Below are 25,632 nucleotides of genomic sequence, written 5' to 3'. Positions count from 1 at the left end.
AAAATAGTTTTAAAGCATATTTATGTTTTACTGACATAAGAGTCTTGAGATCAAGTAGTTTTAATAATAGGTTTTATTAGTCATATTAGGAGACTCTTTAAAACGACAATAAAACTAAAAGGTAACAAACTAGAATCTAATAAAACCAAACAGTCCGGAAGTTCTTCATAAAACTGATTAGCTTTAAAGTGAACTGAGAATAAACCATTTTAAAACTACAATAAGACAAATTATCTTAAGGATAATTAGTCTTATTTTATAACCTTATTATATACTTTAAAACTAGTGATAAATGCTTAAAAGTTTTAAAGTTCTGGCAGTATATCTACAAGGTAATTTTAAAACCATTATCTTCTTATTTACCACAATAAAACCTTTATAAACGTTAAATAAAACTAAAATGTTTTTATTGTGCTACTTGGGAGGCCTTTGGGAGCTCAGGCAGAGCGAGGGAAAGCCGGTGTTTAATGTTGTTGGCACATGATGTCGGCATGCTATCATTATAATCGTAAATAATACAAGAGTATTTTCAAAGAAAACTACTTTTGGTCATATAAAGGTACATCTGCCGGGTACCACGTTTCTCCCCATATGATAATCTGACGCGCTCGAGTAACTGCAAAAATCCCTGCTTGGGCTCTCCCACCATAAATAATACAAGAGTATTTTCAAAGAAAACTACTTTTGGTCAATTAAAAGAATTTTATTGAATACTCATAAAACTTTCGGCAACAATTTATGCTGATACAACACCATTTATTTAACCAATTTAGTAGTAAATTTACCGTGATGCTCCCTCTGGACGTTTAAGTCCATTAAGATGTTCAAGTTCTTCGGGGAATCTATCAGTAAACTGATTCAAGCCCGCCGTCCATGTTACTTCACCAGCTTCGTGTCTTTTGTTGTGTTCTACGATCTGATCGTATTTTTTCTTAAATACAGCGAATCTCTTGGCGTCTTCTTCAGCATCGTACGACCTATCATGATCTTTCTGTAAAAAATAAAACATATTAAGTACTTCATTACTCCGAGAAGAAGGAAGGTATAACCCTAGAGATGACAAAAAGAAAACCCCAACAATTATAGAGGTATAAATCTACTGAACACCGCACTTAAGCTTGCCACAAAAGTCCTAACCAACAAAAACAATGACTAACAACTTTATCAGATGAAAAACAACAGATTCAGATCCAGAAAATCCTGCGTAGACGTCGTATTTGTACTAAAACAAATCATAGAAAAGGCCATCGAGTACAATAAAAAAGAATATGTATGTTTTATAGACTTGATAAAGGCTTTAGATCGCATCCAAGTCGAAGACATCTTACACCTACTGTATTCGAGGTGTGCAAGTACTTGGAAGGGGAAACGAGAAACGACCCTGTGCGAGTCGCGGAGAAATATTGCAACTATCTTAAATAATTCATATTGTCAATTGAAATTGTCAAATTGACGTATATTTCATACCTTCTGTCAATGAAGCAGAAAAATTATATATTGCTCCACAATATTGATATGATATGCAATTATTATATAAAGGTAAATTTAATTAATTTTATTTTGCTTGCAGTACTGCCTTTTTAATAACTAATTTTATTTACTACATACAATTGTTGAAGTTTTCATAACATAACCTGAATCTTATTTTTTCTTCTTATTATTTTTTTGGACTATGGCCTTGACAATTATCCAGTAACCAGGACTAATATAATTGGCCAACATAATTAAAAGTGCGAATTTTAGTATAGAGCGTAGAAATAGGGGTCGCTTTGCCGAACTTGCACGGTCCCAATAGGAGAATAGGTACTAATCAATATTTTACAAACCATCGAAAACATCTACTTCCATAATCGAATACAGGCAAAGATAAATGGAAAACTAACACAGTTTATACCAGTACAACGCGGAGTCAAACAAGGTGACTCGTTAAGCCCACTGCTCTTTAATATAATAATGGACGAAATAATACAAGCAGTAAGTAAAGGTCTTGGTTACATAATGGGGAACAAAGAAATCCAAATATTATGTTATAGAGAAGACGCAGCATTAATCGCCGAGACAGGAAACGATCTCCAAAGATTAACACACATCTTCAATACAACAGCCAAGAAATGCAATGTGATAATATCAACAGAAAAAACCAAATGTATGACAACATCTAAATACCCACTACGATGTAAAATCGAAATTGATGTGAAAATAATAAAGTAGGAAGCAAGGTTTACATAGATATCTGGGAATAGATGTAACTAATTACGGAGATGTTTAAGAAGAAGTACGACAACAAAGCTTAAAAGCAAGTAAAGCGGCGGGATCTTTTAATGACACAATCTGGAAGAACAAACACCTAAGACAAGACACAAAACCAAGAATTTATACAGCAGCAATTAGACCTATATTGACATCCTGTCTTGACATTGTCAAGACCTGACACATCTAAAATGAGACGACTAAGTACTAGAAACAACAAATATGATTATACTTCGACGAATATCAGGGAAAAGTCTGTGGGATAGGGAGAGAAGTGAAGACATAAGAAGAGCATGCAATGTAGAAGACATAAATGGATAGGTAACAAAACGGAAACAGGAGTGGAACGAACATAATATTAGTAAAATGGCAGAGGATAGTATAGTACGAATAGCACGAGATGTCACCAAATGGACGAAGAAGTATCAGCATCAAGAAAAAGATGGTGCGATAATTTAAACAATTTAGGAGGCTCATATTGAAGAAGAAACAGGCTTTAAAGGCTACATACAAGAAGGAAGAAGTAGAAGAAGTTACTTCTTAGGTGTGAAACCGTTATTTATGCAGCAAGGGTGTTATTAACACAATCCAGACAGAGGGCCTCTGGTTCGAGGGATGGATGTTGCTCGATGGAAGTAATCATCCGGTAACACCAGTGGTAACACCAGTGGTTTTTACTTTTTATTTTACTGCACCTACAAAATATATATACAGATTTTTAGTCGTCTTTGACAAAGTCTTAGCCAACTAGGAAGAATATTGTATGTTTGTTTTTAGTATTTTACGCACCAACAAGGTTAACTACGTAGGTATTTTGATATCTCATCCAATATTAATAAATTAAGGATCAGTCTAGATTAAAATGTATTTGTTTTTTCGAAAATATTTTTGATTCTGCATATTTTCACGGCCACCTAATAAAATTTCACGTAATTTTTGTTGAAATTAATGTTATGCTAAATGAATCAGAATACCTCAGAAATTAAAACACTTAGGTATAAGGAATGCTTAAGAAATAAAAAAGTACCACAAAATATCATCAATTTTCAAGAAAACTCCAAAAATAATCATTCCTAATTTCAACCAACCCTGTATACAAAAATTAAATAGTTCGCTATACCGGGTGATTGATTAGTAGGGTAAAGCTCAATAGCTCCGCTGTAGTAATAGATAGCAATAAAAGTTAATAACAAAAATTTTAGCCACCTTTGAGCTTCACATTACAAAATTAGTTAGAATGTTCGATAGAGTGTTCGATAACACAGTGGCAGACCAAACTTATGTTTTCTTAAATGAAACACCCTATATTTGATTTTAAATTCGAAATCCTGTTAACTTCTCCATCACAAAAATATAAAGGTTTGTTATGTTATACAGGGTATTTACAAAGTTATAACCAATTTAATATGAAAATCGTAACAAGTTTAACTCCCTGTATAAATAAAAATAAGCAAAACAATAATGGTTTGTTAATGCCATATTTTTTAACGTATTGTCAAAATTTTCAAAAATGGTCGATATTGCTAATTTTCTTTATATTAAATACAGGGTGAGTCAAAACGCAAGTACATTATTTTCTCAGTAATTTTAAATGGAACACCCTGTATTTTCTATCACTATTGAAAAGTACCGTTACCGTACTTTAATTGTTATATAACATTCCCTATGTCTAAATTTATTAGTTTTCGAGATATTTTCATTTTTCAATGGACCAGTAGCGTGGCCACCCAAATCACCAGAATTTAATAAACTGGACTGATTTTTTTGGGGTTACGTTAATAATGAAGTTTATAAAATACCTCCAACAACAAGGGATGAGATGAAAAATAGAATACAAAGTGTATTTCGATGTGTTAATTTACAAATGCTCCGTATAGTAAGTAGCTCATTCAATGATCGTTTTTAGGCGTACATAAATGTGTTAGGAGATAATTTTGAACACCTTATGTAATTAAATATTAAAAATATTTTATTAAAAGTAGCTTCTAATTTTTTCAAACATGTTTTTTTTGCAAAATGTATTACTGATAAATTATGTTTCGTACTTTATTTGTTACATTATTACATTTACATATAAAAGTAGTGTTTAATTGTCTTCACAAAATGTTGTATTTTGTGTTTGTGTGTTTTTTGTAAAATTTATTACTAATTTTCTTTGTTTATTTGTTGCATTTACATAAAAGATAGGTTTTAGTTGTTTCAAAAATGTTGCATGTAGTGGTTGTGTTTTTGTTTGTAAAATGTATTACTAATAAATTATCAACGAAAACTTTTCGTTTATAAATTTGCAAAAGTCTGTGTGTTATTGCGTCGCCGCTCCTGCAATACTTAGAGCAGACGTATCGATGGATTCTTATGTAGTTTTGTCTTCTGAATCCAAATCTGAAAACGGCATTTTGATATCTCTAACCGTCTTCGAGATAATCGACCTCAAAATCGAAAATGTGACGTCACAATCCGGTTATCTCCTACCAGGCACTAAACGTCAGCTGAAATCTTTGATTAGGAACTAGGCTACTTTTTTAACCTGAATTTGTTAAGCAAAGCAAATGTTATGTTATTATTTACATTTGAGTTTGACACTTCGTGAATGTCAAACTAAATTTTAAATTATTTAGCTATTAATAAAATATAAATGACATTTTATAGTGAATTTAATTATTATATAAAATAATATGTGTAATAAATGTATAAAAATACAATTTAAGTATATTTTGAAAGCAATAATACATATTATACTATATTAATAATGAATCAGTAGAAACGATTATATTTAAATTTGGTAAATTATCTATAACTCCACTCGACCAGTGACCAGCGCACACAACTCAAAACACAAGTACGCAAATACGGTTGCGTGAAGCGTGGCGCAAAGCCGTGGAATTTACGAGACTCGCTAGGTCTGTAGATCCAAGTAAAGTTCATCAGTAAAAGTATCTTTATCATGTATGTCGTATGTATTATTTATTTTACAATATTGGAAAATTGTTATTTAAAATGTGGTTTGGAATAAAAAAGTATGTTCTGATATATGAAATTACATCCTTCTAATGGAAAAAAATATTTGACGAATTTTCTCAAATTATGGATACCAACATCATTTTCATTTATAACTCTTGTATTTTTAATTTGACGAAGAAAAGTTATTCTTCATAAAAATCTCTTCTTGGTCTAAGATTTATGATGCAACCATCATGAATCAAATTTTATTAATTTTATACGAGGTATGTAAAAAAATATGAATTTCGAGTAAAGTATCTTTATAGTTCACAACATTTAAATTAGAATGATGTACTTGCACATTAAAACATAATTTTTAATTCTAAACAGTTTTTCGTAATAGCAATTTTCTATATTATGAATTTAAATAGGTATATAGACAAAGTTTTCGTTATGATAATGCTCGCATTTTCAGCTTGTTTTTATTTCTTTATTTGATACAGTGTTACATTGATTACCGGATTGATAATCGGTAATCTTCAATTGTCAATTCAGTCATGGCTTACTTAAAATTTAGATAAATTTAAACACCTAAAATAATTTGCTCTGAAAATGAAAATATCTCGAAATCTAATAAATTTGGGCATAGGGAATGTTATATAAAAATTAAAGTACGTTAATGTTACTTTTCAATAATGATATAAAATACAATGTACTTGCGTTTTGACTCACCCTGTATTTGGTATAAAGAAAATTAGCAATATCAATAATTCTTAAAAATTTTGACAATAAATAAAAAAATATGGCATTAATAAACCATTGCTGTTGTGCTTATTTTTATTTATACAAGGAGTTGAACTTGTTACGATTTTCATACAAAATTGGTTATAACTTTGTAAATACTATGTATACCATTACAAACCTTTATATTTTTGTGATGGAGAAGTTAACACGATTTCGAATGTAAAATAAAATATAGGGTGTTCTATTTAAAAAAACATAAGTTAGGTCTGCCACTGTGTTATCGAACACCCTGTAACATTCTAACTAATTTTGTAATGTGAAGATCAAAGGTGGCTAAAATTTTTGTGATTAACTTTTATTACTATCTATTACTATAGCGGAGCTATTGAGCTTTACCCTACTAATCAATCACCCTGTATGTATTAATAATTTTTAAAAATAGTAGACTATATTAAAAATACTTTGGAGATAAATAGAAATTTTGATGTCAAATCACTATAGGTACCTAATTCTACAGGCTGTGAATGTTGCTCCGAAATTAACAAAAAACGTAATTATTTTTTAAACTACCTCTATTTTAAGAAAGAAGACATCGAGAAAAATCAAAAAATGTAAGAACATACAGGGTGTTTTGTTTTAAAAAACTTAAGTTCGTGTCACCCTGTCAATACAGGTGGCCTTGTATATTTGAAAACATTTTAAAATTATGGTCCTATCTATGCCCCAATTTTACAAATAAATTTTTTTCGTATCTCTTACGACAAACGAGTAATATAACTTCCTCACACTAATGTCCCACTTTGTATAATATAGTCTAATTTTCGTATGTATCGGTATTAGGTTCAGTACTAGAATGGAATAAAATTATTTGCAATTACAGTTGAAAATTGAAGTTGATGAAAATCGGTCCGGGTTAGCCGGACTTCCGGGTTATCGTAGGCCGACTTATCGGGTTCCACTGTTACTTATAAGAAGAAGAATAATTAACATTACCTTGTACTTTGGCCATGCTTCTTCGGCAGTTTCGTTCGGGTTCGGAGCCCTATTCTTGGGGTTTTCTGGTTCCGGGTCTTGCGCCACTACCAATGCAACGAATAAAGCAAGTAAAAATATTTTGCAAAGCATCGTTGTTATCCAAGTAAAACACCAGATACTGATGATCAATGACAGTAGTATTTCAGACAAGGTAATTCAACTAGTAACTTCAAAAGTAGCTGTTGTGGCTTTTATATGCGTTATCTGGCAATGTGGGCTTATTAAACTACATCCATAAAAATATAAAACAATTGGAATTATAGCCCGATCATGGAACACAAAATTTTCCGAAAACCGCAAAAGAATAGAGGAAGGATGAAAATTTGGGAATAGATAGTTGAAATTGTCTATTATTATATAAGAAAAAGTTTACAATTCTACATCCCCTCCATTTTACAAAAATTGGGAAATACGGGGTGAAAAATATTTTCTCGGGAGTGAAAAAATATACGTTCAAAATAGGCCCGGAATTTAATAAAATAACTAATTCTAAGCAACTTTTGTTCTATAGAGTTTTTTCACTAAGTCAATACTTTTAGAGTTATTTGCGAGTGAATATGTTCATTTTTAACAAAAAAAAACATATTTTTGAACGGTTTTTTGCAGATATATCAAAAAGTAACTATTCCAGCGAAAAAAATATTCTTAGTAAAATTATAGCTTATAAAAAATTTAAAAGAACGGTGTACGCGTGAGGTCTGCAAACCTAGCAGAAGCAGAGTTGTAGCTAATGAAAAGTAGGTTCTTCTTCGTCAAATTGAAAATGGAGTATTTCAATGTGAAATAACCAAAAAACAGAGCGCTTTTCGGGGAAAATTCATTTCAAATTTTTAAAGTGGTAAAAAAGTTTATTTTTGTTTAAAAAAAAAACATTAAAAATAAGTGAGTTACGCTCAAAATATTGTTGATCTCTTTTATTTTTTGGTACAAAAATTGCGAAAACACTCCCTAATTAGCTTCCCAAATAAAATTAATCGTTACCGATTCACAAGTTACTTTACTGATGTATTGTTTATATTTTCTTTAAGTTTCATTGGACTAAAGTGCTCATTTTTGAAAAAAATTGAGTTTAAAATAAAACATTTTTTTTTTAATAAAAAAAATGGAATTGTTTATGGAATTAATTTAAAAATTATTAGTAATACCAAAAAATCTTAAAAGTAGTAAAATGTACGTTTTGCTTTTCTAAATATTTACTTTTTTGTTTTCTTGTTAGACAAAAATTGGTTATGCTATGACTGTTCAAAATTTGCCTAAACTCGTGATTAGTTACTCGTTCAAACCATTTTAACTACAGCTTTTTCAAAAATAAGTACTTTGAGCCGATGAAACTTACAGATCATATAAATAATACATAAGCAAAGTAACCTGTGAAGTGGTAATGATAAAATTTATTTGTGATGCTAATTAGGGGGTGATTTTCGCGATTTAAAAAAATAAAATAAAAGGGACCAACAATATTTTGAGTGTAACTCACTTACTTTTAATGTTACAAGTTTTTTTTAAAAAACAAAAATAAACCTCTTTTTAACCACTTTAAAAAAGTTAAAATGAACCGAAAAGTACTCCGTTTTTTGGTTATTTCACATTGAAATATTCGATTTGGAATTTGATGAAGAATATCCTACTTTTCATTAGCTACAACTCTGCTTCTACTGTGTCTACAGACCTCAAGGATACACCATTTTTTTTAGTTTTTTATAAGCTATATTTTTGCTAAGAATATTTTTTTCGCTGAAATACTTACTTTTTGAGTTATCTCCGAAAAACTGTCCAAAACATGTTTTTTTTTCTGTTAAAAATGAACATATTCACTTGCAAATAACTCGAAAAGTATTGACTTAGGAAAAACTCTATAGAACAAAAGTTGCTTAGAATTGGTCATTTTATCCAATTCCGGACTTATTTTGAATGTATATTTTTCACCTTCGAGAGGGGGGTATTCCCCTCCACTTTTGTAAAATTGAGGGGATGTAGAATTGTAAACTTTTTTATACAGTGCTAGTCAAAAGTCCGTACCCCCCTCGTATCTTTTGAACGGTTATACCTATAATAGTGAAATTTGGAGTGAGGAAATAAACGGACGTAAGCTTCTTAACTAGTTATGACAGGTGACGTAATAGTGACAGATGACGTTACAGAGCCACTGTGACCGATAATTTTAAATGGGACCTTATAGCAAGTGATACCTCGTTTGAAAGGTATTTAAAATACCTATTCAGTCATACTAATTTTTTTGGGTTTAAGTTGATTTTGATTTTGGTGAATAAATTAAATAAATATAATATTGTAGTTTCGAATTTAATTAATAAAAATTCAAATGTCCGCCTATGGATTTTTTGTCAAAAAAGTTGACGTTTTTTAATTCTCTAGTAGTTTTTACGTCAACGTCAACCTGTTTGACAAGTAATCATAGGCGGAATTTTGAATTTTTATTAATTAAATGCGAAACTACAATTTTATATTTATTTCATTTATTCATCAAAATTAGCCTAAACTTAAACAAAATTAGTTTGACTGAATAGGTATTTTCAATACCTTTCAAACGAGTTGTCACTTGCCATAAGGTCCCATTTAAAATTATCTGTCACAGTGGCGCTGTAACGTCATCTGTTACTATGACGTCACCTGTCATAACTAGTTAAGAAGCTTACGTCCGTTTATTTTCTCCCTCCAAATTTCACTATTATAGGTATAACCGTTCAAAAGATACGAGGGGGGGTACGGACTTTTGACTAGCACTGTATAATAATAGACAATTTCAACTACCTATTCCCAAATTTTCATCCTTCCTTTATTTTTTTTGGGGTCAGATTGTCCTTTGATCGGGCTATTATGGCAATTAGGGATTGACAACATACCATCTGCAATTCTCAAAATTGGAGAACACACACACTGATAGATAGATTCCATAAACTAATAACACGTGTGGAACACAGAAGAAATTCCAGGACACTGGAAACGAGCAATTATGCCCAATCCACAAGAAGGGAGACAAACTCAGCTATAAAAATTATAGAGGATATTGTGACCTAATTATGTCACAGACTGTTTTCAGCTCCAGGCTTAACAGACCCGAGTTGTTTACCAAGTAACCTTTTTTTAATGATTTATGATGTTCTATTCCTTCTCGACTTTTGGAGTAAATTCTTTCTTGTTTCTTGTAAATACTATTCGAGATGTTATTTGATTCTAGAACATTAAATGTTGTATAGATAGTAGGTTTTTGTAATTAGCAGGGCAGTGGTGAATTTGAAAACGTTGGTGTACTTTGATATGTAACGGGCGCGGTATATTTTTGAATTTGTAATTAGATAAATTATTAGATTTAGTGCGAGAGTTTTACTGCCATCGTTGCATTTGGTTGTCTTTTGAAAGACAGATCACATGCTATGATTTTTTGTGGCGAATATTCTTGAGTTGGGGTTGATTTCATGTAATCGCATGAACTATCTTTTAGTAAAGTCGTCCCAGGAACGCAACTCATCAATATTGGCAATACCATTTTAAAGTCTTCTACTTTAAAATATATAATACATGCCTGAATGACCGATATAAATAAGTCAGATTAAATAAATTATTAGAAGAATTTTTTACTAAGCAACAATATTTTTGTTTAATTTAGTATTATTTTGTATTTTGACAATGACACCCGACTTGGGCGTCGAAACGTTAATAAATTCATTTTTTTGGTAAAATTGTGGCTTATTTCACATTTAAAATAGTTCATTATAAAAATGCCACAAGAAAATAGCTTCAGAACAATATAAAACCATCATACAGCCAATAACAACATATGACGTAGAAACATGGATCATGAGTGAAAAGACTTTTGAAAGAAAGATATTAAGGAGGATATTGGGACCCATTTGCGACAATGGTATATGGAGAATAATGTTCAACCACAAGCTATACCAATATTATAAAGAACCCACTATATCAAAGTAAGCAAAATACAAAGATTGCGCTGGGCAGGTCACCTTATAAGAATGGATAACGACAGAACACCCAGTAGAACGCTTAGGCCAGTAGGAAGACCAAGGAAGAGGTGGATAGACGAAGTGAGAACTGATGCTCAAGAGATATTGAGGATGGACAATTGGAGGAGAGAAGCCAGGGAGGCAGATGCTGGGGCTAGGCCAGAGTCCAAGTTGGGCTGTAGAGCTGTAGCGCTTTTCTTAAATACGACACTCTTGGTGTCTTTTTCTGCGTCATACGACCTGTGATAATCTTAGCTTGATTAATATTTTGTAGGTGTGCAGTAGAGTTTTTATATTAGTATTTCCAAATATTCCAGATAATACTCTCAGAAGATTCAGAATTCAGAATTTATATCCATTTAATTTTTAAAGGTCTAAAAACAAACATTACCATTTGTTGTAAAATAACTAGGTGACACAGATTTCCCAATATAATGCACTTGTTTCAATAACGCTTTTGTCAGCTATTTTTTGATATAAATATTTCGCGGTCGAATCGTGTCAGCAATCATAATAAAAACAATTACAAGTTTATTTATACATACGGAGAAAGTATTACAGATTCATTCGTTAATCAATCTTTATTCATTCAATATTGAGACATCAACATCAAGTTAGTGAGAAGATAGACATTGCCCACCAACTAGTTACTGTTACATTTAGAGTTGGTGAATAAATACATATCTAACCAATAGTGTTCTACATCATCAACCCCCATCATAAGGGGTAACTACCCCAACCACCATATGGCGATCTTGGCAGGATCGCCATCTAATATAACTGGTATATGTTGTCACCCTGGGAGGTAAGGGTGTTGTATTTCAGGTTATTTTCAATGTTAAGTAGTTAAGGGAGAATAAACTTGGTGTTCAAATCGTCAGATTTTTGATATATACACTCTTTTGCATGTACTTAACTTACCTTATCTTAGTCTGACAATTTCGAGTTTTTTTAAGGATATATTTTTTTCGGTCCCCTCTTAACGAACTTCCCTGTGTTAAGAGCCAATATATGGTAGAGGTACATCTGCCGAGTACCAGGTTTCTCCCCATATGATAATCTGACGCGCTCGAGTAACTGCAAAAATCCCTGCTTGGGCTCCCCTACCATAAATAATACAAGAGTATTTTCAAAGAAAACTACTTTTGGTCAATTAAAATAATTTTATTGAATACTCATAAAACTTTCGGCAACACGTTATGCTGATACAACACCATTTATTTAGCCAATTTAGTAGTAAATTTACCGTGATGTTCCCTCTGGACGTTTAGGTCCATAAAGATGTTCAATTTCTTCGGGGAATCTATCAGTAAACTGATTCAAGCGCGCCTTCCATGTTAAATCACCAGCTTCGTGTTTTTTGTTGTGTGCTACGACCTGATCGTATTTTTTCTTAAATACGGCGAACCTCTTGGCGTCTTCTTCTGCGTCGTACGACCTATCATGATATTTCTGTAAAAAAATAAAACAAGTTACTTCATTACTTCGAGAAGAAGGAAGGTATAACCCTAGAGATGACAAAAAGAAAACCCCAACAATTATAGAGGTATAAATCTACGGAACACCGTACTTAAGCTTACCACAAAAGTCCTAACCAACAAAATCAATAAACTAACAATTTTATTAGATGAACAACAAATATTCAGATCCGGAAGATCCTGCGTAGACGCCGTATTTGTACAAAAAAAATCACAGAAAAGGCCATCGAGTACAATAAAAAAGAATATCTATGTTTTATAGACTTGACAACAGTGGCGGCTCGTGACCTCAGTATGCGGGTAGGCTACACATATACTTCGGGTAGGCGACAAAAAATATCCTAAAATTTGTAATACATTTTGAGCCGTCTTGCAATACTAAATGTAATCTATGAGCGCAACAATGTGTAAAAATTGCTTTTGGAGCATCTACTTTAATTTTTGATTGTAGTCCGTTTAAAGAGCCAGCCATTACACTTGCACCATCGTAAAATTGAGCAAATAATTTATTTTTGTAATCATATGGCTCAAGCACGTTTGAAATTAAACTATATAGAGCGTCCGCAGATCTATTCTCGCTAACATCAAAAAACCCTAAAAATCTTTCTTTTACCTGACCAACTTTGTTAACAAAACGGATTGTTAAAGTACACTGTGATTTTTCGGTTATATCAGTAGTATCGTCCGCTAGTATAGAAAAAAATTGACTTTCATTAATTTCTGTTGAAATTTCATTTTTTACGTAATCGGCAAGGCAATCTATTAAATCATTTTGTATTGTTTTTGACAAACCCGTGAACAACCCTTCTATTTTTTAACATGATCCTGGATTTCCTGATCGCGTTTAACTACTAAATTAAAAATTTCTTTAAAATTACCCATGTTTGAAGAATTATGGCTCTCATCACGACCGCGAAATGCAAGTTCTTGTTTTACTAACAGAATTGTAACATCAATTTCTTAAACTTCAATCTTTTTCAACTTCTTCATTATATATCTTATTAGATAGAGAAATTTGTCCAGCTAAAGCACTGTCAATAGTTTGTTTATTTTTTTCTAACCGTTTTAAACCTAAGCAATTGTTTAAATGTTCTTTCGAAGATTCATGTTTTTTTACACTAGCTGATAAATTTTTCAAATCTGAATATCCCTGACTCACCCAAACATTTTGCTTCAAATTTGAGAGCAACAGACAAGGCCAACAGAAAAGTGAATTTTTAAAATAACTTCCGCTTAGCCATTTATGATTTTCATACCATATTGTTTTAAACGATCTCGAAAATGGTCGATTGTCTTTTGTCTTATCTGTGGATAAAATTGTTAAATTTGGTAAAGGCCGGCCCATTGAAATAATTTCTGATCTTTCTTGATTTTGGCGCCTTGAAAAAGGCGTCTCGATCAAACTGCATATTACATCGTTTAAAATATTCATATTCGATGACTAAAGTTTTTCCACCAATAAAACTAACACACCTACGTTTCAACAACGTCAAATATTACTTATTTTATTTATGTATCAAATAATAATTTACTCTTCGAATAAATTGATAAGTTAACAATTAACCTCGCTTTAAATTTTTAATTATCTATACAGTGAGCACGTAAAGGTTGGAATAAATTCATTTTCTCTAGAATGGACGATTTTGGAAACAAATCCCGAAACAGGTCAATTTTTATTTTTAAATTGCGACTTTTTGACATATGTGCCACACTAGTGACGTCACCCATCTGGGCGTGATGACGTCATCTATAATTTTTTTAAATGAGAATAGGGGTCGTGTGATAGCTTATTTGAAAGGTAATTTAATTCTCTATTCAGTAATATAAACAATAACATAATTATTTATACAGCGTGTCCAAAAAAAATTATTGAAATTAAATTTATTGACATTAAAAGAAGAATGTGTGTAATTTATTTATCTCAAAATACATTTTACTGCTATCAGAAAACAGGAAATAAAGTTTATTTAACAAATAAATATCGTTTTAGCATTTTAGCCGCCCACTCACCTTCCTCTTTTTGAACATTTAATTTTTTTACATTTGAACATTTGATTTAAGGGAAAAGCAATGATTATTTTTCAAATAAACATTTTTTCTGTGTTCTAAGAACCTTAAAATGTATTTTGGACTAAATAAAAATTACATGCATTCTTCTTTTTATGTCAATAAAATTATTTTAAAAAAATTTTTTTAGACACCCTGTGTAAATAGTTATGTAAATGTTTATATTACTGAATAGAGAATTAAATTACCTTTCAAATGAACTGTCACACGACCCCTATTCCTATTTAAAAAAATCATCGATGACGTTATCACGCCCAGATGGGTGACGTCACTAGTATGACATATATGCCAAAAAGTCGTAATTTAAAAATAAAAATTGACCTGTTTCGGGATTTTTTTCCCAAATCGTCCATTCTCGAGAAAATGAATTTATTCCAACCTTTACGTGCTCACTGTATAATCTAATAACACATTCGTCAGTTTAACTTTAAATTATCCAAATTGTATTGAAACACAATAAAAATATAATGGACGACTGACAAATAACTATTCACAGATTTATTTGTCGTTAGTGAATTATTACTAAATTAATATAAAATTAAAATGCCCTTCAAGAGACCGATCTCAAATTTAACTGTTTATTATTCGTTTTCATAAACAAATTTAAATTGTCCTACCTAGTTTTATTCAATACTTAACCTATTAATAACAGCCAAAATCAAAAAACAATTATTTAAAACAGTTTCACAAGACACAAGAGAAGCAACTGATAAAATTTTGTAGGTCCGGCTATAAGACTCTGTGCCTATCCGCCCTTTTAAAATCGTAGAATACGGTCGCAGACCTGCAGCAGGCCTGCTCGCGTAAACAGAGAGAGATCGCACGTCAATTCGGTGTTGGCGTCGTTGGCAAGGAAGAATATAGAATCTTATCCAGTACTACTGATACTACAAGGAGCGTACAATAATTATAACTACGGAGAAAATTTTTTGGATATTTTTAAAAATAATTTGGATAATTTTTGCTATTTTATTGTAGGTATTGTGTCAAAATTTATAAATTACAATTTTGAAATAAGTAATTTATATTAATAATTTATATTATTATACTACATTTGAAGAGGGTAGGCGGCGCCTACCTTGCCTACCCCGACGGGCCGCCCCTGCTTGACAAAGGCTTTAGAGCATCCAATCGAAGACATCTTACACCTACTGTATAGAAGAAACATACCAATCAATATTTTACAAACCATCGAAAACATCTACTTTCATAATGAAATACAGGCAAAGATAAATAGAAAACTTACGCAGTTTATACCAGTACAAAGCGGAGTCTGACAAGGTGACTCGTTAGCCCACTGCTCTTTATAGGCTATTGATTATGTTCAAAATAAAAGAGCTAGAAGAAACTACAACGTTAACGGGATTTTATCGTCTCATATGGTCAATGAACCTCTAAATTTGAAAAATCTGCAGAGTGCTACCATTTAAATGGGTGCGTTTTTGAGAAAGAGGTGAATTAGTCCCTAGGTACGGGGTAAATTAGGGTGATTTCTATGAACCTTTGGTACAAACACGTCTACAGGAAAATTGTTCCACGAATATCACATTTTAAAGTCAAAAATATTTTTCGTTACAAAAATATATTCAAAAGAAAAGCAAGAAAAAAACAAGAAAGAAAGCAATTTTGTTTTTTGTCCCATAACTTTTTTCCACAGGGATGTAAGTATAGGTATTGCTTCAGCGAAAATTTATTTATTTATTTATTTATTTTTATTTATTTATTTATTGTTCATATATATGACCTGGCCTTTAGTGACTAATCCAGGTCGTTTTTTCCTGATGGGATTACAGATATTTTTTTTTTATATATTTTTATACTTTTTTACTAAACTACTAAATCTATTTTTTCAATTAATAATTTGCCATAATCTATTAATTACATTAAACAAATACATTTAACAAATTTAAAGAAACAATATATATTTGTTAAAATATTTTTGGTACTATCAACTCCCTTTTAAGTTATAAAGACAGTCCCTCTATTTTCAGAAGAGAGTTGGTAGTTTTTTTTTAATTTAATGAATTATTTATAGAATTATTAGGTATTTTTATTTATTTATTTTATATTGAATTATTATTATTATAATTGTGAATACCTATTTTTGAATTTATATTTTATTTTATTTATTTTAACTTTATCTTACTCAACTTCATCAGGGTTGGATTATTTGTTGTCTCCTATTATTATAAATTTCTTGTTGTTTTTTAGATATTATTTCTGTTAGATTGTTTAATATTCCAAAATATTCTTCATTTTGTAATATATCTCTTATTTCAATTCTTTCTAATCTTCTTCTCATTTCTCTATGTTCTTCATTTTCTATAGTATTTTGACAATGTAACACTATATGTTCCGGTGTACCTAGTTCTCCACATTCACAATATGCATCATCTTTTAAGTTAAATCTTTCCAAATATGTTGGGTACGGTCCATGTCCTGTTAAAAAGTGTACTAAACCTTGTTTTGGATTAAAATAATTTGGAATGTTTTCTAATATTGGTATAAAATTGTATAAACGTCTAGATTTTGTTGAATTTTCCCATTCATTTTGTCTTTTTCTATTTATTATTTCTTTTAATTCTCTTTTATTTCTTATATCTAATCCTATTATTTGTATTATTTTTTCATATTTTTCTTTTTTTAGCCAATAATTACATGCTTTTTTTTGTGTTTCTAAATGCATTGGCATTACTCCAGTTAAAACTGTGAGTGCCTGTGTTGCAGTTGTTCCAAATGCTCCCGTCATTCTTACAAGAAATCCTCTCTGAGCTCTCTTTAATTTTTCTGCATTTTTTTATTTATTAATCTATGTGCCCATACACTTGAACCGTACCCTACAATTGATGCAAGTATTGTACTTAGGTATATTTTCATCTGTCGGAACGAAATTCTATATTCCTTCTGTGCTAGACTAGCAATGCTATGCATGATCTTTGTTGCCTTTTCACAGACACAACTCATGTGTTTTGTAAATAATTTTTGTTCGTCTATTATAATACCTAAATATCTTGTTTCCTTTTTTCTTTTTATTCTTTTCCCTCTAATTTTTATAATTGGATCTCTTTCTAAATTTCCTTTTATTAAACTATATGTTGTTTTTGAATCTGATATTGTTAATTTTACTTTATTCATCCAATCATTTACTCTTATTAATACTTCATTTATTATTGCTTCAGCGAAAAATAATTTCCATCGTTCCTCTTTAAACTGACGTTTGGTAGAAGTCTCTATGATTTATAGTTTCTGAAACAGGATTTTTCGAAGTTCGCCGCTCACAGCATTTTTGGTCCATTTTCCCCATTATTTCGCAAACATTGTTCTGTAACTTTCTTCTACGCATTTATAGGTATATGCAATGGTACATTTAGTAGAAAGAGAAGTGAATTACCATTAAAGTGGCCTATTGTATAGGGTTGTGCGACTATTTTTGAGCAAGTTAAGCTTTTTCAAGGTTTTATACTTTTACGATTTTTGATATTTTTTATTATTTTTTAAATTTCTCATTATGACATTTTTTCTTGTAAATTTAGGTATATACATTGTGAAATAAAAAAACTTATTTTCTTTACATTAAAATGGTGTATTGCAAAAAATTCTTGGACTATTTTTAAACAAGATATCCGTAGCATATCCAAGGGTATCCGTAATTGGAGAAAAATTTTAAAATTTTTTATTTTTTTCAATTAAAAAAATATAATTGCACATTATAACATAATTTTTATTTCCAAATAACTTTTCTTAGTAACACTTTTCGATATTGTGACATATAAAGGTACTTTACTCTTGAGCAAAATTCGTATTTTTTAACATACCTCGTACACTATTGATACAATTTTATATCTGATGATTGCATTTTAGATTTTAGACTATGAAGAGCATTTTATAAGGAATATTTTTTTTCATGAACTTAATAATAAAAAATTTTCTATATGGTTCCAACTTAGGACCTAAGTATGTGTATATGTCACATTTTGAAGAAGCATATCTTGTTTATAGATAGTTCTAGAATTTTTTACAATATACCATTTTAAAGCAAAGAAAATAAGCTTTCTTTTTTATTACACAATGTATATACCTAAATATACAATAAAAAAAGTTATAACGAGAAACTTAAAAATAATCGCAAATATATGAAATATCATTAAAAGTATAAAATTTTGAAAAACCATATCTTGCTAAAAAGTGGTCATACAGCCTTCTACGATAGACAGTTTTAAAGGCAATGGACTTTTCTTCCTATTAAATGAACATTTCATATACCTAATAAAGCTACGTAGAAAAAAGTTACAGAACAATGTTTGAGAAGTAACAAGGAAAATGGGCCAAAATCGCTATGAGTGGATAACTTTGAAAAATCCTGTTTCAGAAACTATTAATCATAGAGACTTCTACCAAACGTCAGTTTAAAGAGGAACGATAGAAATTATTTTCCGCTGAAGCAATGCCTATACCTATATCCCCGTGAAAAAAGTTAAGGGACAAAAAGCAAAATTGCTATCTTTCGTGTTTTTTTCTTGCTTTTCTTTTGAATATATTTTTGTACAAAAAAATATTTTTGACTTTAGAATGTGATATTTCGATAGTAAAATTAACCTTGAACAATTTTCCTGTAGACGTGTTTGTACCAAATGTGCATATAACTCACCTTAATTCGCCCTGTGCCTAGGGACTAATTCACCTCTTTCTCAAAAATGCCCGCTTTAAATGGTAGCACTCCTCGGTTTTTTTATATTTAAAGGTCCATTGACTGTATGAAATAATACAACTTCGTTAACGTTGTAGTTCCTTTCTAAAATACATAATCAATAGCCTATTAATATAATAATGGACGAAATAATACAAGCAGTACGTAAAGGTCTTGGTTACATAATGAGGAACAAAGAAATCCAAATATTATGTTATGCAGAAAACGCAGCATTAATCGCCGAGACAGAAAACGATCTCCAAAGATTAATACACATCTTCAATACAACAGCCAAGAAATACAATGTGATAATATCAAAAAAAAACCAAATGTATGATAACATCTAAATACCCACTACGATGTAAAATCGAAATTGATGTGAAAATAATAAAGCAGGAAGCAAGGTTTACATAGATATTTGGGAATAGATATAACTAGTTACGGAGATGTTGAAGAAGAAGTACGACAATAAAGCTTAAAAGCAAGTAAAGCGGCGGGATCTCTTAATGACACAATCTGGAAGAACAAACACCTGAACAAACAATACACAAAAGCAAGAATTTATAAAGCAGCAATTAGACCTATATTGACATACACGGCGAAGACAAGACCTGACACATCTAAAACGAGACGACTACTAGCAATAACAAAGATAGGGAGAGAAGCGAAGACATAAGAAGAGTATGCAATGTAGAAGACATAAATGGATGGGTGACAAAACGGAAACAGGAGTGGAACGAACATATTAGTAGAATGACAGAGGATAGTATAGTACGAATAGCACGAGATAAGTCACCAAATGGACGAAGAAATATCAGCAGACCAAGAAAAAGATGGTGCGATAATTTAAACAATTTTGGAGGCTCATATTGAAGAAGAAACAGGCTTTAAAGGCTACATCCAATAAGGAAGAAGTAGAAGAAGTTACTTCTTAGGTGTAAAACCGTTATTTATGCAGCAAGGGTGTTATTAACACAATCCAGACAGAGGGCCTCTGGTTCGAGGGATGGATGTTGCTCGATAGGCGTAATCATCCGGTAACACCAGTGGTAACACCAGTGGTTTTTACTTTTTATTTTACTGCACCTACAAAATATATATACATATTTTTAGTCGTCTTTGAAAAAGTCGTAGCCAACTAGGAAGAATATTGTATATTTTTTTAGTAATTTACGCACCAACAAGGTTAACTACGTAGGTATTTTAATATCTCATCCAATATTAATAAATTAAGGATCAGTCTAGATTAAAATGTATTTGTTTTTTCGAAAACATATTTTTGTTTCTGCATATTTTCACGGCCACCTAATAAAATTTCACGTAATTTTTGTTGAAATTAATGTTTTGCTTAAAGAATCAGAATAATTCAGAAATTAAAACACTTAGGTATAGGAAATGCGTAAGAAATAAAAAAGTACCATAAAATATCAATTTTCAAAAAAACTCAAAAAATACTCATTTCTAGTTTCAACCAACCCTGTATACTAAAATTTAATGTTTCGCTATATTAATAATTTTTAAAGAAAACCGTTGAAGAAAAACAGGCAGTACTGTTTATATAAAAGAAGAAGAAGAAGAAGAAGAATAATTTTTAAAAATAGTAGAACTATAATAAAAATATCGCAAGGAAAAATTCCTGTATACCATAAATCACAAAAAATAAAAACCTTATCTTGTAAAAGGTATATTTAAAATCCCTAAAAAGGGCTAAATCACAACAAAACGGTTTCGGAATCAATATTCCATCATCAGTATTATCACCTAAAATAAGTATAACTCTATAAGTAAAACAAACGTCAGGTATTTTGACAAAGGTAAAAAAGTGAATAGATAGTTATACTTACAGGTTTACATGCTTTAAGCCACCAAAATATACGGGTAAAAACCAATGAACTGTCAACACCGATGGAATGGGCAAGAAGTGAATTTAATGACGCCAGGATGAGATAGCGCTAGTCAGGGAAGGAGGGAAGATAATGGCCATCTTTCGTAAACAAAAAATTTATAGTGATAGTCAGCGTTGCCAGCTTGGGGTATTTTTCCATAATTTTGGAGTAATTTGAAAGCGTCTAGAGGAATTTTTCTAAGCAGAAATGGTTGGGGAGGGACAATTATGAGATATTTTAAGGGGTCATGGTAAATTAAATTTGCGTATATACGTAGAACTGTAAAATTATACTCTCATATAATCGAAGACGATAGGACCTATGAATTATTTCCAGGACCTTCTGTTGATAAGTAGTATAATTTTGGTTTACTGTTCTCTACATTTGACTACTAAATTATTAAAATGCGGTAAAAATTTAAATTTAAGGGGTTTGAGCTTCAATTTGAGGGAATTTCAGTTTCTAAGTGGGGGATTTATAAAATCATATCTGGCAACTCTGGTCATTATGATAATATCCAACCAATGAAGAAGTCAAATTTTCCCTGACAAGCTCTGTCTCTCTCTAGGACCTCTCACTTGTATGTTGGCCGCAATCTCGCTTCACTGTTTGAATGGGATGGGGCCATTCCATCCGTGTTGACAGTTCATTGGTAAAAACCCTTGAGTTGATTTTAAACAGTTGAGGTTACATTATATTATCCGATTTTAAAGGATGTTAAAAATATTTCCAGATTAATCCCTGGCATCACATGACATCAACCATATTGGTTGGAAATTTTGTAGGTAGGACCTTACATGGCAGAGTTTAGGTGACAACTGAACCGGAATGGCCCTCTGAACGATGTCAGCACTAGATTGTCACTGCACCTTGACAAACTGTAATAATGGGTGCGTTCGGACGACCACAGCGGCTGGACAGCTGAGCCAGCAGTAGCTGTCAGACGTCACCGCTGGAAGCCAGCCGCTGAGAGATTTACTAAGCTTTCCCTATCACGGCTGGATGCAACCACTCAGCCGATTTCTGCTGGCAGCCAGCCGCTATGGTCGTCTGAACGCACCCATCATGTGTAGTTACTTCAGCCAAAGAATTTAAATTTTATGTTAATATTTAAAATATTAACAGTAGTGAAAAAACATTGGTTGGGATTAAAATTAATCTACCCTGAACAAGGATGATGGATAAATGTAAAAATTACAGAATCAAACAAAAGTGAATTAATACTTCCTTTAGGGTAGGCAATTATCATTACACAGGATTGGAAAATTATAAATGTGTACAGGTACTTTTATAAGATATTAGTTAAGCTGATGTTGTGAGCTTAAGCTTAATATTTGGTGTAATTTATTAATAGAGGGATCCAACAAAATAGATAAAAGATGATATATATAGTTTACCTGAAGAAATATGTATTACTAGATGTATATTAAAAATCGTTTGGAGATAAATAGAAATTTTGATGTCAAATCACTATAGGTATCTAATTCTACAGGCTGTGAATGTTGCTACGAAATTAACAAAAAACGTAATTATCTTTTAAACTACCTCTATTTTAAGAAAAAAGACATCGAGAAAAATCAGAAAATGTAAGAACATACAGAGTGTTTCGTTTAAAAAAACTTTAGTTCGTGTCACCCTGTCAATACAGGTGGTCTTGTATATTTAAAAACATTTTAAAATTATGGTCCTATCTATACCCCAACTTTAACCCAAATAAATTTTTTTCGTATCTTTTACGACAAACGAGTAATATAACTTCCTTACACTAATGTCCCACCTTGTATATAGTCTGCTTTCCGTATGTATCCGTATTAGGTTCAGTAAGTAGAATCAGATGACTAGAATAGAATAAATTATTTGCAATTACAGTTGAAAATTGAAAAAATGTTTGTTTTGTCTGATGAAAATCGGTCCGGATTAGCCGGATTTCCGGGTTATCGTAGGCCGACTTATCGAGGTTCGACTTTATATTACAGAGGCGTGCGGTCCATGGAAGCGGCGGAAGCGCCGCTTCCCTATTTATTCGTCGATATAAGAAAATATATTATTAATTAATATTTAATAATAAAATTTTTCCCCAATCCAAATAATCTACATATTACCTAGCCAATAGGCATTGAAAAATATTAAAAATTAATCGCGTACGAACGAACTATTTGGTCCACTCCTGGCAGAAGCGCATCTCAAAATCGCCGCTTGTCATGCAGTTGTCCCTTTTAAAATTGGTCAGGGATCAATGACCGCAGCCACTAGTCGCGCGAATTTTGGTATGCCATGGAAGCGCTCGTCGTATCGCCTTCCCGAAAGTGAGATGCTCCGACTGTTACTGCTGCTAAGGGGTGCTTAGGTATTACATACATTCGCTTAAAGAATATTTCGATTTAAATTTTTTGCAGAGATATTTCCTTTTACTGATCTTTTATTTGACATTTTACAGAAATCAAATGGTATTGCATTTTGTATAAGACAAATTGATGACTTTATTAATACGATAATTAAAAAAAACGAGAACAGTTTAAAAATATTTGGGATAAAACTGAACATATGGGGTTTGAACATGAAAGAAAAATAAAGAAGATTGATAATTTCGGAGACAGAGAGACAGAGAAAACAGAGGAAACAAAGAGACTTTTTTATAATATTCTACAACAAATGAATTCTAGCTTTCAAAATTTTAACGATTTAAAATTTGTAGAATTATGTCATTACGATTAAATAATGAAAATTTTTTGATATCCCAGCTTTGCATTCTCAGTTAAGTATCATTTATGAAACAACTGACATGAATGATAATAGGTCTGGATCCCGCGTATGAAAAAAAAGTTGATTAATAGCAAGCTGAAAATTTGTTAATAGCTTAAGGGTGTCTAGTCGAATAAACTTTGATATATGGGAACACTGAAACAGGGGTAGTTTTAATTGTGGAACAGGTTAAAAATTTGGAACGGTCACAGCACGAAAACGGCACATTTATTTTGTCCGACAGAACAGACTTAAACTCTCCGAACAGAGATTAAACTCTCATGAAAAAATCAGACTGCTATTTGTTACCTGTCATAATTCCTGTCATTTGACATATTCTACATGTTCCACTCATTAAAACGCCCATTTGGTGATAAATAGCAGTCTGATTTTTGCATGAGAGTTTAATCTCTGTTCGAAGAGTTTAAGTCTGTTCTGTCGGACAAAATAAATGTGCCGTTTTCGTGCTGTGACCGTTCCAAATTTTTAACCTGTTACACAATTAAAACTACCCCTGTTCCAGTGTTCACACATATCAAAGTTTATTCGACTAGACACCCTTAAGCTATTAACAAATTTTCAGCTTGCTATTAATCAACTTTTTTTTCATACGCGGGATCCAGACCTATAAAGAAATACCCAGAAATTTGGGATTTCTTTATAACTACTGGTTTAAACAAGTCGCTGTGTGAAGTGGTCAAGTTGTGTGAATTAGTACTACTAACTATCCCAGCCACAAGTGCATCAGTTCAACGAAGTTTTGCAGTATTAAGATGCATTAAAGTTTCAAATTAAGAGTTTAAAAGAAATTCAACAAGCGAAGACAGACTTTGAAAGTTAGCCCTATTATCCATTAAAAAAGACTGCATTCAACAATTATCAGAAGTTGATAGGAGAATAGACCTCGAGTATAAATAAGTGTCATTTTAGTGAAAGTTGTGTGTTGTGGAAAATGCCTCGGAGTATATTTTTTTTTAAATATGATTCTTCTTTAGAAAACCAAGCCCGGCGCGAGGACTCAAGGCCCGAGCTAGCAATACAGATCAATGATAGGTCACTAGTCACTAGAAATAGAGTGCCTCACGCATTCACGCGTCACGGATTTAGTGTGTGAGTCCTTGTACGCAGGACGTCTCACATAATTAAGTACTTTGCTGATAGAGAGCCCCTGCGCATCAGAGTGTTACCAGGTGGAAAGTTGCTCGACCCTCGACCCTTAAGAAAATATTTTTATATCCTTATTGAATCGCTTCCCCTTTCGAAAAAGTCACCGCACGCCACTGGTATATTATAACAAGAAGAATCATTAACATTACCTTGTACTTTGGCCATGCTTCTTCGGCAGTTTCGTTCGGGTCTGGGACTACTGCCACTACCACTACAACGAGTAAAGCAAGTAAAAATATTTTGCAAAGCATTGCTGTTATCAATGTAAAACACCAGATACTGATGATTGATGATCAATGACAGTAGTATTTCAGACAAGGTAGTTCAACTAGTAACTTCAAAAATTGCGACTTTTATATGCACTGCCTGACAATGTGGGTTAATTAAAATACATCCATAAAAATATGAAATAATTGAAAATATAATATGGTGACAGTTGGTTGTATTTATTTTATCTATAGATCATCTCGTGGTTCAATTTTCCGCTGAAGGATGAATCGCTAAACAGGCCTACACAGGTCCCGACCTGATCAGCCGATTGTCTTGTCTCACCAGTGGCGGATTCAAGGAGGGTGTCACGGGTGTCATGACCCCCCCCAGACGAAAATAAATATCAATTCAAAAATAATAAAAAAATAAAACCGAGAGCTGTCAAA

The 25,632-nt window shown here is 31.7% G+C and overlaps 1 protein-coding gene across 3 annotated transcripts; it reads right to left on the bottom strand.

The window, feature by feature from the left end:
• Positions 1-682: 682 nt before the first annotated feature.
• On the bottom strand, positions 683-25,352 carry LOC114334090 (cathepsin L-like proteinase). Of its 3 annotated transcripts, none has more exons than XM_050661515.1 (2): positions 25,126-25,304; positions 683-991 (listed from the first exon to the last, which is right to left on the bottom strand). In XM_050661515.1, exons 1-2 carry the CDS (start codon positions 25,225-25,227, stop codon positions 782-784), a joined length of 312 nt encoding a protein of 103 aa, XP_050517472.1. In that variant the 5' UTR covers positions 25,228-25,304; the 3' UTR covers positions 683-781. The 3 variants fall into 3 exon arrangements, with proteins under 3 accessions (XP_050517472.1, XP_028139909.1, XP_028139910.1); XM_028284108.2 differs by lacking the exon at positions 25,126-25,304 and adding an exon at positions 6,928-7,183; XM_028284109.2 differs by lacking the exon at positions 683-991 and adding an exon at positions 12,093-12,401 and having other exon boundaries at positions 25,126-25,352.
• Between the last annotated feature and the right edge of the window lie 280 nt (positions 25,353-25,632).

This window comes from Diabrotica virgifera, chromosome 9 (assembly GCF_917563875.1).
Source record: "Diabrotica virgifera virgifera chromosome 9, PGI_DIABVI_V3a".
In the NCBI taxonomy this organism is placed as follows: Eukaryota; Metazoa; Arthropoda; class Insecta; order Coleoptera; family Chrysomelidae; genus Diabrotica; species Diabrotica virgifera.
Note: the sequence above shows the minus strand (reverse complement) of the source record. Positions and strands in the feature narration are given on the sequence as shown.